Consider the following 14,116-nt stretch of genomic DNA (forward strand, 5'->3'; position numbering starts at 1 on the left):
CATACAAGAGAAAAAATAGACGTCTAAATCCTCCAACAACAAAACAATACAAAAGTCTGTGCTGAAAAAAGGAATGTGAAAACCAACTGTTGTAAATTGCATGGCAGTATAGATTTTTGTTTGTGCTCTGTCTTCATTGATTATCTGTCAAATCTCTGTACATTTGTTTCAGTACATTTTGGCAGGCTTGTAGCATTCACATGTTGTTCCCAGATGAGGCTTTTCCTCAGAACAGGACAGTGAGGCTTATAATAGTAATAAATATAATAAATACCCTAATTAATAGTAATAAATACCCATATCACACATAAAACAGTCAAACAGTGGGATTATTCTGCCATGCAAGTCAAAACAAACACATGAAAATCTTATTCTAAATACCTTATGTGTTTTCAGAGTACAAGTTCTCACTTTTCCACTTAATTACAGTTTTGCATGTATTTTTACTGTATTTCCATAACCTGTGCACCTATACCGTAGGTAGAAAACCCCCCACAGCTATTCTCATAACTGATCTGTCTATTTGTGCTGTTTTTCTGGAGATGTCTGAATCTCAAACACACAGACACATTCAGAATAAAAATCAGTGGATGATAGCTCATGAATCTACTGCAACAGCAGTAGTGATAATGGGTTAAGAGGCAAACCTGCAGGGATTATGACAATATCAGTTTATAAAAGTTATCCTAAATGTCAGATGAGAAAGCTTTGGCAAAACAGAGACAGAAATGATGTTCACCTGACTTTACTACTTTATCTATTTCACTCTCACATTCTTACAAACACACACATTTTCTCTCTTACATACTGTACACTACCGTTCAAAAATGTTTTTCATGCTCACCAAAGCTGCATTCATTTGATAAAAAAACAATAATATTGTAAAATATTATTACAATGCAAAATAACTGTTTTCTAATTTAATATATTTTAAGCTGTTAATTTTTTTTTAAAGATGAATTTTCAGCATCATTATTTCAGTCTTCAGTGAGACATGATCCCTCAGAAATCATCGTAATATGCTGATCCGGTTCTCAAGTAACATTTCTGATTATTAATCAATGTCTTTTGTGGAAACCAGGCTTAGAAATTAGATTTTTTTTTCTTAACATCATGAATGTCTGACACTGTCACTATTGATCAAATTAATGCATCCTTGGTGAATAAAAGTATTATTTTCTTTCTCAAACTTTGAAACAGTATTGTACGGCTCCTTCCTTCCTCTCTCTCGTCTCTCCTTTCTTCCCGGCCTCTCCCAGTCTGTTTCTCTTCTGCTCTCTCTGTGCATTCATGTATGAATGTCTGCAAAACATTTAAATAATGCAGGAGATTCTGGAAGGGAGGGAACGAGAGAGAGAGAGAAAGAGAGAGAGAGAAACTGCAATGTGCTAATTCTGCAAGAGGATAAAGGAGAGCAGATTTCTGTGTATTACTGTTACATCAAGGTGCAAAATGACTAAACGGGGAGACCTCGAGATTAAAGCAAGAAGGATGTGGAAAATGGACCGAGCTCATGATTGTGTTTTCTTCATTCACTCATTCATTTTCTCGTTCGGTGCAGGTGGATTGGCTCAGGTGAAGAAATACACTAGATAAGGAAAGATAAAAGGAAAAGAGTTTCTTTATCTCATACTGCCCTGTTGCACACAACTGCCCTTAATGAATAATTGACTGTAATGATTGTAATGATGAATTATTGAGCTTGTGCGGTGCTGGTCTGGTCTAGTCTGGCCTCTAAACACATAAACAAACATAGATGGCTGGTCTCAGCACCAGCACTGATGCCTTTTAAAATATGACTTTAAAATATCCAGACAAATGTAAAAATAGAATCTGGATTTCAGATCAAAGAACTACAAATGGTTTCATTTTTAATAATAGGTAACTGTACCTTTATAATCAAGACAATATAATAAAATATAATTGTAAGTTCGTAATTTGTATGAACTAACTGATGTGTGACCTAGTGTGATTAGATAATAGGATGTAGTATTAGTGATTACTAATAAATTGTCTGATGATGTAACAACGGATGCGTCAAAGGAGCCATTCAAATGATTCAAAACTCACAGAAAATGATTCCGATGAAGATGATTCCAATGACACCCATAATAATCATCATCTGAGGGAGGGGGGAAAAAGGATAAACATAGTTAAAATAGCAATTTATCACTCAATCTACATACCAAGAAGGAAGTCAGCAAGCAAAACATATATTATCCATAAGGAATCATATTATTCAAGAATATGCGAATAAATACGGAAAAATACTCAAAATGTAAGTATAGAAAAATAAAGCATATTGTATATATAACTCTATGGGATTTGCTAATTTTTATCAGATGCCTGGCTAAAATGATAAGTCTGATTGTTTATAAAAGTAATCATGAAAATCAAGTGGGTGTATGAGCAACTTTTTGCATTTAAATGCGCTTATTCTTTCTGTTGACACTGAAAATGAAGCATGCATTATTTCAAGGGTATCAGTTAATTTTTTGCCATTTTGACAGTCTGCCTGCCTATTTTGGTCATATTTGGTCATTATTTTTAATGAATGACTCCCTAATCAAACTCACCTTATTTAACTCATCAGCTCATTAGTAAAGACCCAAGATAATAGAGACAAAAACATGCAGTCAGGGTTGCCAGATTGGGCAGGTTCCCACGCAATCTTCTAGTGGCTGTGCGTGCATACTGCCATCGTTAATCTTGCAGAGACGGCGAGCTTGATCGGGGATTTCTTTGGCGTGAGTGAGCAGGAGTAAATATACTGATTAATTATTTTGTATAGTATTTTAAAATGTAACGCCAGTACGCCATATTAAGTTAATTGCCTGCGAGCTTCTCCTCCTGTCTGTACGGTAATTTCTCTACTGTGCGACAGAGAGTCGAGTGGTTATGACGCAATCGTTAGCCTTTTTTTACAAAAACTGTTTCTACGGGGCCATAATGTAACATAGAAGGTAATGGAGCTCTTTATACATTGTCGTGTATCTTAAGAAATAACTAATGGACAAATGGAGTCTTTAAACGCCTCAGATGTAAAGTTATTCGCTGTCAAAGTGACGCCAAATTGAATGCAAAGTCAATGGGATGCTAACGCAAGTGAAGTTCTGCTACAAGATGGCAGCTCGCGGCCGACTTCCTTGCCGCCTGGGAATAAGGGAACATCGATACATCACTTCACAGGAAGTGGAGAGCGATTATCCCCCAACTGTCATTGCGCGCAGAACGTCATCACCAGTCAGAACGGCCGTCTTCGCTGTCTTCTTTCATATTCATTACGGATTGTAAAAAGGTATGATAATGTAAAAGTGACTAGAAGCAGACACATTGGCTCTGCCATTTTTCTTTATTTTACTTTATTTACCTCAGTGTTTACTATACGGCTGTGCGTGGGAAGAAGGCGCACAAGACTGCTATGCAATTATATGACCATTTATTAAAAACACATATATACACAGTTAACCAAATAAAAGTTTATTTTCATATTTGCATGACAGTTACAGCAGGGCTTCAATTCTGTTAATAGTCAAGTAATACCAGCAATAGTCAATTAAAATGTGTAATAAACATACGTTTTTCATTATATAGTACTCAATGTTTTTTTCATTTTTTTCATTGTATAGTGTACATAATTTTAAATGTGATTGTACATAAAAATTTAAATATGAATGTAGTCCTATATATTTATGTTATATCATAATCTGCGCGACCCCATCGTTGACTTTCTTTGATGACGTTTGCAGGGCGTTCAAAATGAGCGGTTATTGTCAGTGAAGTACACTTCAACTGATATACCGTGCTCAGGGAGTAGGGAGCAGTGAACACTGCATAGGGACCCTGTCGAAATGAACGCACTGGAAGTTTTTTCAAACATCTTAAATTGTATAGATTAATTGGTTAACAAACAAAACCCAAGTGTGCGTCTGGGCTACTGCATCCAATCAGTCATCATGACGCTGCTAAACACACACTGCAGAGTTGACTGCTGCTGATGTTGGTCATTCTCTTAAATATATTTGCCCTGATTTTATTCATTTTCCTGGGAGACTGATATAATTTTTATAGTATTTTTCATCATCATTTTGTTTTAAGGAGTTAAAAATTGTTCTTATCAACTTTGATCGACATAATACTCTATAACATAATTTTGACAGTTAAAGGTTTTTTTGTTGTTGTTTTTTTTTTTTTTTTTTTGGAGTGGGTGGGTTTTTGGTGAGCTTTTGGACTAGTAATTGTTCATCCCATCTGGCAACACTGTATGCACTGTTGGGTGTTCTCCAGCACCAGGAAAGGAAACCATTGCCTTAAACAACCTACTTTTTCATCTCATAGCACATTTTAAAAAAAATTGTCTTAAGAAATCCTTAAACATGAATCTTACAAACATCTTTGACAAGGCAGCTAACTTGACAGATCACTACTGCCATAATAACAAAAATCATACTGGTATTTTATCCTGCACACAGTACACAATTAGCTGTACTGATATTTCTGTTTCTCTGCAACTAGGCAATTCTCAAGAGGCTCCAGTTTACACTAATTAACACTTGCAGCTGTACAGAACAAAATCACTGAGCATAGCATGAGCAATAAGCACTGACCTATTTACTCCTGCATGCTAGTTCATTCTCACTATATGGAGCTCTGAGTATGTGTGTTATTTTAGTATTACTTATATACTTTTATAGCATTTATTCATATTTTGAATTTATTTTCAGTTTAAGTTTGTTATGTGCTGTCATTCTGTGTGCTTTATTGTTCTTGAAATATTTATATAGTTTTAGTATTTTAGCACATAAACTTAAGCTTAATTATTACAGATAGGTTTTAAGTGTTTTTTTCTTTTAGCTCTAACAATGAAAACACTGGAGTGCATCATATAATGTCCTATAATCTCATTTTTTTCACTGTAAATCCCCTCACTTAATTATTTATTAAAATGAAGAAGTAATAAGTAATATCCTGAATGAGCGCTGAGCTGATTTCATGGAGTCACAGTGACTCACCTTGCAATTCTTCCACCAGTATTTGTTCTTCAGTTTGGCAGCACAGCTTTCGAACTGTGATGCCCCGGCCTGTAGAGCATCTGCCCTGTCGTCCAGCTCGGAGAGTTTCTGGTCTCTCTCCAGAACCTTATCCACATTCACACGCATGATATCCACCACCTGCCGACCACAACCACAGAAAGACATGAGACAAGAAAGAACCACACTGAATAATTATGTTACAATAGCATTGATTTGTATTTTGGTTATTTGAAACGCTATATGGGTAAAACTGTGTAACCTATCCAAACAAATGCTGTCCTGTGCATATATAATGCTTTAATTTTTTGGTCCATAAACTCTATACACACCTCGTCCACTTGTGCTTGTGTCTGCTGCAGTCGGCGGTTGCTGGTGGTGTTTGGAGGGGCAGCAGGAGGACCGGCTCCTCCAGGAGCACCTGCTGGGTTGGCATCATCTGCAGCAGACCTGAACATCCAGAGAGAACCACGACACTTTAAAAAAAGTTGCTGACGCTTGCAAGTTATGGTTATGGTTAAAACCAGAGAAGTGGAGATCGAATGTATAATTTACAGTGAAAACACATAAATTGACCTTCCTTGTGTTACGTTTCACATTTGATGTTTTTTCATTTTCATTTATAGATGTGCTCTGTTGGACAGAAACCTGGCTAAAACCTGATGATTACATTATTTTAAATGAGTCCACCCCCCAAGATCACTGTTATAAACATGAGCTGCGTCTAAAAGGCAAAGGTGGAGGTGTTGCTTCATTTTATAACAACGTTTTCAGGATTTCTCAGAGGGCAGGCTTTAAGTATAACTCGTTTGAAGTAATGGTGCTTCATTTAACATTATCCAGAGAAACAAATGTTAATGATAAATCCCCTGTTATGTTTGTACTGGCTACTGTATACAGGCCACCAGTGCACCATACAGACTTTATTAAAGAGTTTGGTGATTTTACATCCGAGTTAGTTCTGGCTGCAGATAAAGTTTTAATAGTTGGTGATTTTAATATCCATGTTGATAATGAAAAAGATGCATTGGGATCAGCATTTATAGACATTCTGAACTCTATTGGTGTTAGACAACATGTTTCAGGACCTACTCATTGTCGAAATCATACTCTAGATTTAATACTGTCACATGGAATTGATGTTGATAGTGTTGAAATTATTCAGCCAAGTGATGATATCTCAGATCATTATTTAGTTCTGTGCAAACTTCATATAGCCAAAATTGTAAACTCTACTTCTTGTTACAAGTATGGAAGAACCATCACTTCTACCACAAAAGACTGCTTTTTAAGTTATCTTCCTGATGTATCCAAATTCCTTAGCATATCCAAAACCTCAGAACAACTTGATGATGTAACTGTCAGGGACCAAACAGTCCGGCAATGAGGAAAACAGAAATTTCTTTGGAAAATGGGTTATTTGATTACACCCCTAAAAAAATACTGAACAATAGAAACCAAAAAATTAACAACTAGGCCTATAAAAGAGGTCAACAAAATATAACTATACTCAAAACAGCATACAACAAAACAGGATATGAACTTAACAACCTGTCTACCTAAAACATAACTTGTGTGCTGGTATTACCATTGCTGGCTATTACCCTTCCTTGCCAATTGGTCATCCTGTGTGGCTTGGGCAAAAGTTAAAAGGGAGAAAAACCAGTGGAGACTTGGGGTACTTCCCTGTAGGCGAACAGGAGATAAGGCAGCCACTGATACCAATCTGTACCACTGTCGTTGACGAATTTCCTGATCATCTGCTTCAGGGTCTGATTAAAGCGCTCTGTCAGTCCATCTGTTTGGGGGTGATAAGGCGTAGTTCTCAGGCTCCTTATACCGAGTAACTGGTAAACCTGTTTTAGTAGTGTAGACATAAAATTAGTTCCTTGATCAGTTAGTATTTCAGAAGGGAAACCCACTCTGGAAAAGAACTGCACCAAACAGAAAGCCACTGATTTTGCTTTTATAGACTTTAGTGGAAAGACTTCAGGGTATTTTGTAGCATAGTCAGTTATAACCAGCATGTACCGGTTCCCTGATTTACTCCTCTCCACAGGACCCACAATATCCATTTCCAGGCGCTCAAATGGGGTGCCAATGATGGGTAAGGGTCGGAGGGGAGCCTTGGAGGGAGTTTTAGCCGATGTAATTTGGCACTGAGGGCAGCTTCTACAAAATTCAGCCACCTCTCTGCTTAAGCCAGGCCAGTGAAAATGGCGTTTAATGCGTGCTGCAGTTTTGTGCTTACCCAGGTGGCCAGCCCAGGGAATAGAATGCCCCATGGTGAGTATGGTATGTCTAGTTGCTTGAGGAGCCACTAACTGCAACACTGACCCCTGTTGACGATAGAGCATGCCACCTTGCAGAATGTACTCATCTATGTTGGAGTCTTGCCCAGCTCCTGGGTCCCTCCCCTCTGCTTTCTGAAAAAGAGACACTAAAGATGGATCAGCTTTCTGCATTTCGATTAGGTTCTCTGGCATTTGAAGCCTAAGGATAACTCTGGTTCAGGAGGTGTTGATGGTTTTACCACTGTATTTTGGAACTTCTCCTGCCGACTCTGTCTGCGAGTTTTCTGAGACTTCCCGGGTGCTGTCTCCAACTCCTCATTATAGAAAGGCAGGGTACATAGAGTCTCAGAGTAGTCATTGGATTTCGTCGCCTGTGCTCTAGTAAAAACTGCATCAAATCAAACAGCACTGGAAAGTCTCTCCCCAGCATAGCAGGAAAAGGTAAGCTATCAACAACCCCAATATTCAACAGGTATGTCTGCCCATCTACTTTAATATACATGTCAGCTGTCGAATAGCTCTTTTCATCCCCATGTACACAACAGATAGGTATGGTGTCTTCCGTGCTAATTATGTCGGGAGGTACAAACTTCCTATGCACCAGAGTCTGATCACTTCTGGAATCAAGCAGAGCCTTGAGCATTATTCCATTAACTTCAATATTTTTCAGTTTAATAGACTGGACCTTCTAGAGATCAGGCTCTTCCTGAATTCGTGGTACAAAGCACATCTGAGTCATGTTAACTGAGTTTTTAGGGCACATAGGTTTTGTATGGCCTTCTACTCCACAAAGATAACAGATTGGCTTTCTCCCTAAGGATTTTACTGGTCTGTTAGCTGGCTGGCTTTCGCTCATTGGAAACTTACCCACCCCAGTGCCTGGGTGGTATGTTGGTTTGCGATAGTCCTTCGTATTTTTTCCATGAGTTGTAACTCCATGGTTGACCCTTCTCTCGGGCAGCCACAAAAACCTCAGCCAGTCTAGCAGCCTCCATGGCCGAATCCGGGTCGTGCTCTCGGACCCAGACCTGCAGCTCAGGAGACAACATTCCCAGATACTGTTCCAGTATTATCACTTCACCAATTTGCTGGGTGGTTTTACCTTTAGGCTGGATCCACTTTCCATAAAGCTCCTTTAGCCTTGCATACAGCTCCTTGGGGCTCTCATCAGGATCCACCTCTAGGGAACGGAATTTCTGCCTGTAGGTCTCAGGGTTAATGTCATATTTAGCTAGAATGGCTGATTTTACCTGATCATAGTCAAGGGAGTCATCAAGTCCATATGCACATATGCCCCTCTAGCTTTGCCCGCTAGTAATGGAATTAACTGAAAAATCCAATCAGCTTTATGCCACCTGCATGCTACAGCAATGCGTTCAAATGTCATGAGGAAATGTTCAATATCATCATCCTCAGTTAATTTGTCCAACCTGGGCTTATGTTGCGAGAAATACTGACCCCCAGAGTCCTCCCGAGCTGGATCTGGCAGAGGATGCATAGTGGATGATTGAACCTCCCTATCTGGGGGATCGGAGTCCTCTGAAAGAGGATTTGGTGCCACAGATGTTCGGGCCTGAACGTCTAACTGCAAAAGCTGAAACTGGTGTTGAAGAGCTTTAAAACGTTGTTCTTGTCTTGCAGTTACCTCATTCTGCTTTGCCTCTCAAGCATCCTGCTGCCCCATATGTGCCTGAAAAATGGCCATCAAGTCAGACAGAGTTGGCTCCTTGCCCTCTGTATCCTCAGCCCCTCCTAAGGCTCCACCTTCTTCCTCTTCACTGGCTTGTTTCTCCTGGGCCATAGTAGAAGGACCACATCTTTTCCCACCTTTTCCCTTTATCATCTTTCTTCAATATTAAGGGAAAAAAAATTTCCTCAACTGGATAATCCCACCGCTGCCACCAATTGTCAGGGACCAAACAGTCCGGCAATGAGGAAAACAGAAATTTCTTTGGAAAATGGGTTATTTTATTACACCCCTAAAAAAATACTGAACAATAGAAACCAAAAAATTAACAACTAGGCCTATAAAAGAGGTCAACAAAATATAACTATACTCAAAACAGCATACAACAAAACAGGATATGAACTTAACAACCTGTGTACCTAAAACATAACTTGTGTGCTGGTATTACCATTGCTGGCTATTACCCTTCCTTGCCAATTGGTCATCCTGTGTGGCTTGGGCCACCACAGTAACAAAAACTATGGACTCTCTCTTTTCTAGCACTTTAAATAAAGTTGCTCCTTTACGCTTAAGGAAGGTTAAGGAAAACAGTTTGACACCATGGTATAATGAGCATACTCGCACCCTAAAAAGAGCAGCCCGAAAAATGGAGCGCAGCTGGAGGAAAACAAAACTAGAGGTATTTCGTATTGCTTGGCGGGAAAGTAACATATCCTACAGAAAAGCATTAAAAACTGCTAGATCAGATTACTTCTCTTCTCTTTTAGAAGAAAACAAACATAACCCCAGGTATTTATTCAATACAGTGGCTAAATTAACGAAAAATAAAGCCTCAACAAGTGTTGACATTTCCCAACACCACAGCAGTAATGACTTTATGAACTACTTTACTTCTAAAATCGATACTATTAGAGATAAAATTGCAACCATTCAGCCGTCAGCTACAGTATCACATCAGACAGTGCACTATAGACCCCCTGAGGAACAGTTCCACTCATTCTGTACCATAGGAGAGGAAGAATTGTATAAACTTGTTAAATCATCTAAACCAACAACATGTATGTTAGACCCTATACCATCTAAGCTCCTAAAAGAGGTGCTTCCAGAAGTCATAGATCCTCTTCTGACTATTATTAATTCCTCATTGTCATTAGGATGTGTCCCCAAAACCTTCAAACTGGCTGTTATTAAGCCTCTCATCAAAAAACCATGTGACCCCAAAGAACTAGTTAATTATAGACCAATCTCGAATCTCCCTTTTCTGTCCAAGATACTAGAAAAGGTGGTATCCTCACAATTATATTCCTTCTTGGAGAAAAATGGTATATGTGAGGATTTCCAGTCAGGATTTAGACCGTATCATAGTACTGAGACTGCTCTCCTTAGAGTTACAAATGATCTGATCGTGGGTGTATCTCTCTATTAGTTTTATTGGATCTTAGTGCTGCGTTTGACACAATTGACCACAACATTCTTTTGCATAGACTTGATCACTTTGTTGGCATCAATGGAAGTACATTAGCATGGTTTAAATCATACTTATATGATCGCCATCAGTTCGTAGCAGTGAATGAAGATGTATCCTATCGATCACAAGTGCAGTATGGAGTACCTCAAGGCTCAGTACTAGGGCCGCTACTCTTCACGCTTTATATGTTACCCTTGGTAGATATCATCAGGAAACATGGTGTTAGCTTTCACTGTTATGCTGATGATACTCAGCTCTATATTTCTTCACGGCCCGGTGAAACACACCAATTTGAAAAACTAATGGAATGCATAGTCGATATAAAAATCTGGATGACGAGTAATTTCTTACTGCTAAATTCTGAAAAAAAAAAACAGAGGTGTTAATTATAGGACCTAAAAACTCCGCTTGTAATAACCTAGAACACTGTCTAAGACTTGATGGTTGCTCTGTCAATTCTTCGTCATCAGTTAGGAACCTAGGTGTGCTATTTGATCGCAATCTTTCCTTAGAAAGCCACGTTTCTAGCATTTGTAAAACTGCATTTTTCCATCTCAAAAATATATCTAAAATACGGCCTATGCTCTCAATGTCAAATGCAGAAATGTTAATCCATGCATTTATGACCTCAAGGTTAGATTATTGTAATGCTTTATTGGGTGGTTGTTCTGCACGCTTAGTAAACAAACTACAGCTAGTCCAAAATGCAGCAGCAAGAGTTCTTACTATAACCAGGAAGTATGACCATATTAGCCCGGTCCTGTCAACACTGCACTGGCTCCCTATCAAACATCGTATAGATTTTTAATTATTACTTATAAAGCCCTGAATGGTTTAGCACCTCAGTATTTGAATGAGCTCCTTTTACATTATAATCCTCTATGTCTGCTACGTTCTCAAAACTCAGGCAATTTGATAATACCTAGAATATCAAAATCAACTGCAGGCGGCAGATCCTTTTCTTATTTGGCGCCTAAACTCTGGAATAACCTACCTAACATTGTTCGGGAGGCAGACACACTCTTGCAGTTTAAATCTAGATTAAAGACCCATCTCTTTAACCTGGCATACACATAACATACTAATATGCTTTTATTATCCAAATCCGTTAAAGGATTTTTAGGCTGCATTAATTAGGTAAACCGGAAACACTTCCCATAACACCCTATGTACTTGCTACATTATTAGAAGAATGGCATCTACACTAATATTTGTCTGTTTCTCTCTTGTTCCGAGGTCACCGTGGCCACCAGATCCAGTCTGTATACAGATCAGAGGGTAACTGCAGTCACCCGGAACCAGTACTTATCCAGACCAGATGGTGGATCAGCACCTAGAAAGGACCTCTACATCCCTGAAAGACAGCGGAGACCAGGACAACTAGAGCCCCAGATACAGATCCCCTGTAAAGACCTTGTCTCAGAGGAGCACCAAGACAAGACCACAGGAAACATGATTCTTTTGCACAATCGGACTTTGCTGCAGCCTGGAATTGAACTACTGGTTTCGTCTGGTCAGAGGAGAACTGGCCCCCCAACTGAACCTGGTTTCTCCCAAGGTTTTTTTCTCCATTCTGTCACCGATGGAGTTTCGGTTCCTTGCCGCTGTCGCCTCTGGCTTGCTTAGTTGGGGTCACTTCATCTACAGCGATATCATTGACTTGATTGCAAATAAATGCACAGACACTATTTAACTGAACAGAGATGACATAACTGAATTCAATGATGAACTGCCTTTAACTATCATTTTGCATTATTGACACTGTTTTCCTAATGAATGTTGTTCAGTTGCTTTGACGCAATGTATTTTGTTTAAAGCGCTATATAAATAAAGGTGACTTTGACTTTTTAAATAACTATGCTGCTTCTTCGTTTTTTTCTTATCAGTTTTGTAAATTTGACTCGTTGTTAAATTCATGTTCATTGCATTATTTCAGTTTCATGTGTGTTACCACGATGGGGTTTAGCGTTTCTGTGAATCACACCGTGCACTTTCTATTTGTCCTTCTCAGCTAATGCAAGGGTTGTCTGTGATGGAGTTTTGGTTCATTGTATGGCTTTCTTATCACCACTAGCTTTTGGTGGTTAGTGTATAACAAAGGTATTAAACAGATTTCGGTACTTAAATATGTTGGTATAGCTACATTATATCAGTTAATGAAATACAATATTAAAATGTAAAACAGATTTAATCTGTAAAATTTAAAATGATGCCTCTGTATTTTTAAACAGTTAGTTTAACTAATAGCCTATATTATTTTATTTTTTGGGGAAGTCTAAATTAGTGGTTGACCGATATATGAGTTTTTCACTGTTCCATACCATTTCTTTTTTTTAATCCTTAGCCTCAATTCAAAAGAGATCAAGCTTATGTCTTGGTCTATCATAAATTTTACATTGATGTTAAATTAATAAATTGAATCATGACCGTCACTAATGCTAAGAGACATCTCACTGTAATTTATAATCATTGTACACCTGCATGAAAACAAATCCCCAACACATCAAAACAACTTTAAGATAGCCTGAATTCTTGGGAAATTAAGATTGAAAACTGTTTACAAAGTTACTGTATGTATGGATAAACATAGGCCTATAATTGTAACAAAAACAGCATAATATAGTCTTGCCAAATACTTACATTCTCGAGCAGCTGTTTCAGAGTGCCTGACTGAAGGGAGAAAAACCAATGGAGACACAATTAAAATCAAAATAGCGCAGATGTAGTATATATGTTCAAATTATTATGAAGCGGCTGAGATTGCTGCTGGCGCGCGTCTTCAGTCAAAGTGGCGCATTATCGCAGCACGCGCTGGACCGTGAGAGCGGTCGCGTGCTCGGACGCACGAGCGCGTGTTAATGTTCAGTTTCGCCTTGAGAAAACTCCAGTAACGGATTTATGATGACCGGTTTGCTCCCTGAAACGTTAAAATTGTAGACATTAATCAGAGAAACTTCACATACAGAATACAGCGCGGGGTAATTGTGTGTGTTGTCGCGGAATTCTTCAGTCTTGTAGCGTTGGTTAGTAGGTTAGTGCGGTGGATGTGCGCGCGCTGCGCTCCTGCACTGCGTCGCTGCTGTAGCTGAACTCATGAGGAGGAGGAGGAGGAGGATGTTCCAACAGCCCCATCCTTTCTCTCTCTCTGTACTGCGGTACATCAGTGAGTGCTGAGTCGGCTTGTTCACTCTCAAAAGACTTTTCTTCTCGGTGAGAACTGGGTTCTCCGCACACACCGCATGCGGTTTTCCTCATGACCTGCAGAGGCAGGTATGGATCTCATCTTCCATCAAAACATCAGCACACATTTCTGGCGGCATCAACGAAGCGGTTAAGTACTGTTTTAAAGACAAATGCTGCATAATATTTATAACACAATAATGATCAGTTAGCTATAGAAAAAATGTAGCAACAGATATACAGTATATAGACATTTAAAATATTTAAAAAGACGTTTTGGTCTTGGATCTTGGTATGTATAGAGTAACATTAGAGGTAAGATAAAAAAAATAAAAAATCTTCAGTTAAATTATTTATATATATATATATATATATATATATATATATATATATATATATAAACACAATAATAATAAAAAATCAAAAATATTGTAAAAAAAAAAACTATTTAGAATTT

At 38.5% G+C, this 14,116-nt stretch overlaps 1 protein-coding gene across 1 annotated transcript; it reads right to left on the reverse strand.

The window, feature by feature from the left end:
* Nucleotides 1-1,245: 1,245 nt before the first annotated feature.
* On the reverse strand, nt 1,246-13,564 carry vamp1b (vesicle associated membrane protein 1b). The gene is made up of 5 exons (XM_059566994.1): nt 13,120-13,564; nt 5,363-5,480; nt 5,013-5,171; nt 2,071-2,122; nt 1,246-1,588 (listed from the first exon to the last, which is right to left on the reverse strand). Coding segments are annotated over exons 1-5 (348 nt in total). The 5' UTR covers nt 13,122-13,564; the 3' UTR covers nt 1,246-1,571.
* Nucleotides 13,565-14,116: the final 552 nt, after the last annotated feature.

The sequence above is a fragment of the Carassius carassius genome, chromosome 15 (assembly GCF_963082965.1).
Source record: "Carassius carassius chromosome 15, fCarCar2.1, whole genome shotgun sequence".
Lineage (NCBI taxonomy): Eukaryota > Metazoa > Chordata > Actinopteri > Cypriniformes > Cyprinidae > Carassius > Carassius carassius.

What these genes read in the sequence shown, in the direction of transcription:
- vamp1b (XM_059566994.1), bottom strand. An exon ending in CACAAGCACAAGTGGACGAG is followed by an intron (nt 5,172 to 5,362) that starts GTGTGTATAGAG and finishes TGTGGTCGGCAG; the next exon opens with GTGGTGGATATCATGCGTGT. An exon ending in ACTGGTGGAAGAATTGCAAG is followed by an intron (nt 2,123 to 5,012) that starts GTGAGTCACTGT and finishes CCCCTCCCTCAG; the next exon opens with ATGATGATTATTATGGGTGT.